This window comes from Oxyura jamaicensis (assembly GCF_011077185.1).
Source record: "Oxyura jamaicensis isolate SHBP4307 breed ruddy duck chromosome 33 unlocalized genomic scaffold, BPBGC_Ojam_1.0 oxy33_random_OJ70951, whole genome shotgun sequence".
Taxonomy (NCBI): Eukaryota; Metazoa; Chordata; class Aves; order Anseriformes; family Anatidae; genus Oxyura; species Oxyura jamaicensis.
Window position 1 is genome coordinate 1 of NW_023305057.1, and position 2487 is coordinate 2487.

Below are 2487 nucleotides of genomic sequence, written 5' to 3' on the forward strand. Positions count from 1 at the left end.
TCCCTGTCCTTATCCCCATCCCTGTCCCAGCCCCCGTCCCTGTCCCCCCCCCCGTCCCCGCCCCCGCCCCGATCCCCCCCCCCCCGCCCCGCGGCCCCCCGTGCCCACCTGGGCGCTCTCCGCCGCTCCCGGGGCAGGAAGGCGCCGAGGCCACGCCCCTTCTCCGCTCCGCGCCGCGATTGGCGGAGCTCTACGGCTCGGCCACGCCCCCCGCCCAGCTGGCTGAACGCGGCTTCCTGAGGGGCGGTGGCTTCCCCGAAATGACGTCAGGGGGCGGGGCCACGAGGAGGCGGGGTCAGTCGGGTCGGGGCTAAATGGGCGTGGTCAAAGCGTGGGCGTGGCCAGCGGGGCACCGGGGGAAAATGGCGGCGCCGGGGGGTTTGGGGGGGGCGGGGGTGGGCAGCGCACGGGGGCCGCCGGTGCGGGGCCGGGGTCCCGCTGCCCTCGGGGCCGGGCCGGGCCGGGGTGACCCGGGCAGCGCCGCCCCGCGGGGCCAAAGTCCACGTGCCGCAGGGCAGGGCGGCCCCGCCGTGACCCAGGGCTGGGGACAGGGGCTGGGACGGGGACACGGACACGGGTGGGGACGGGGACAGGGGCTGGGACGGGGAAGGGGATAGGGACACGGGTGGGGACAGGGATGGGGACAGGGACAGGGGCTGGGACAGGGATGGGGATAAGGACAGGGACACGGACAGATGGGAATGGGGACAGGGAAGGGGATAGGGACGGGATAGCAATGGGGGCTGGGTGTGGGGGATGGGGACAGGGATGGGGACAAGGATCGGGGCGGGGACATGGACACGAGTGGGGATGGGGATGGGACAGGGATGGGGATAGGGACGGGGACAGGGATGAGAACAGGGAGAGGGGCAGGGATAGGGACGGGGACGTGGACACGGGTGGGGATGGGGACAGGAGATGGGAATGGGGACGGGGATACGGATGGGGACAGGGACACAGAGCCAGGCACCCCGCGGGGCCTTTATTCAGACAATGAGGACGGGGCCGCTGTAGGTGGCGGGGGCCGTTGGGGGCTCCCCTTCCGCCATGAAGTATCCGAAGAGCGCCCGCACCCCGGCCTTGAGCCCTGGCTGCAGCCCCAGCTTCAGGCCCATGGCCACGGGGCCGCCGGCACCGGCGGTGAGGGCAGCCAGGCCAGCGTAGCCCAGGTCCTGGGCCGCCTCCAGGGCCCGCTCGGAGGCCAGGACCTCGCAGCCCTGGAAGGCGAAGTAGATGCTGGTGCCCAGGTTGTAGAATAAGCTGACGCCCGGCACCCACTCCAGCACCCCGTGGGCCTCCTGCTCCCCCGGCGGGCTGCAGGCATCGTCCTCGCCGTCCCGCCGGGCCCGGGCTGCGCGGCGGCACCGAAGGCGCCGGGCACGGTGCCCCGGGGCCGGCACCCCGTGCGGCGGCGGTGGGGGGGTGCCAGTCCGGGGGCCGCAGGGCCCGGCCGGGGCAGGGTGCCCCAAGTGCACCAGGCTGAGGAGCAGGGGCAGGGCGCGGGGGCTGGGGGTGTCGCGGAGCCCCGCCAGGCCCTGCAGCAGGGTGGTGGCCGCGGGCGTCCCCAGCTCCCGGTGCAGCCCCAGCGCCATCGCCTCGGCCTCGGGGCCGCACACGGCTCCGCTCAGCGCCAGGGCCAGGGCGGCGCGGGCCAGGGCGCGGGGCAGCGGGGGGAGCCGGGAGAAGCCGGGCAGGGCCTCGGGGTGCAGGTCCCGGCAGGAGACCCCGCGCCCCCGCAGCGCCTGGGGGGGGGGCGAGCTCTGCCAGCAGCCCCCGCACATCCGCCTCCAGCGGGGTGGGGGCGGGGGTGCTGCCGCCCCCCAGGCCCAGGAGGAAGAGGAGGAGGAGGAAGAGCAGAGCCTGGGGCATGGCGGCAGCTCCAGGACAGCCTGCGGAGGCAGGAGAGGGGGCAGAGCTGTCAGCCCCTGCAGCTGCGCCCCCCCCCCCGCGGCCCCCCCAGCGCCCCAGCTCACCCCCTTGCAGCCGCCGGTGTCCCCTCGCCCCTCCGCCGCCGCCGCTGCTGCGGCCAAGCCCCCCGGGGCCCGTTTATAGGCGCCGTTATCAGGAGCCGGTTGCAACACGCGGGGCCAGGAGTGGGGCACAGGTCACCGCCGCGGGGACGGGGCCGCTCGCACGCCCAGCGCCCGGCCCCGCACCAGGCACGGCGCAGAGCTGCAGTCCTTTATTGGGTCCCTTTCCAGGTATAAAAGGGGTGGGGGGAAGGAAACAGAACAAAACAGGGGAAAAAAGGAACCGGGGGGAGAAAGGGAGACGGGGACAGCCGTGCGGCATGGAGACGGGCGGGAGCCGCAGCCTTTCACAGCGCCCTTCAGAACAGCTTAAAAACCTGCAGCGAAGTGCCGGAGCTCGGCCCAGAGCACCAGGGAGAGGGCGGGGGGGGGGGCCTCAGTCCTCCTCCTCCTCCTCCTCCTCCTCCTCCAGGCGGCGGGCACGCTTCCGCCTCCCTGCAGGCTGGGGGTCGTCGTC

At 74.5% G+C, this 2487-nt stretch overlaps 1 protein-coding gene across 1 annotated transcript; it reads right to left on the minus strand.

The window, feature by feature from the left end:
* Window positions 1–957: 957 nt before the first annotated feature.
* APOF (apolipoprotein F) lies at window positions 958–2122 on the minus strand. The gene is given in 3 exon segments (XM_035313285.1): window positions 958–1746; window positions 1748–1889; window positions 1974–2122. Coding segments are annotated over 2 exon segments (882 nt in total). The 5' UTR covers window positions 1870–1889; window positions 1974–2122; the 3' UTR covers window positions 958–986.
* Between the last annotated feature and the right edge of the window lie 365 nt (window positions 2123–2487).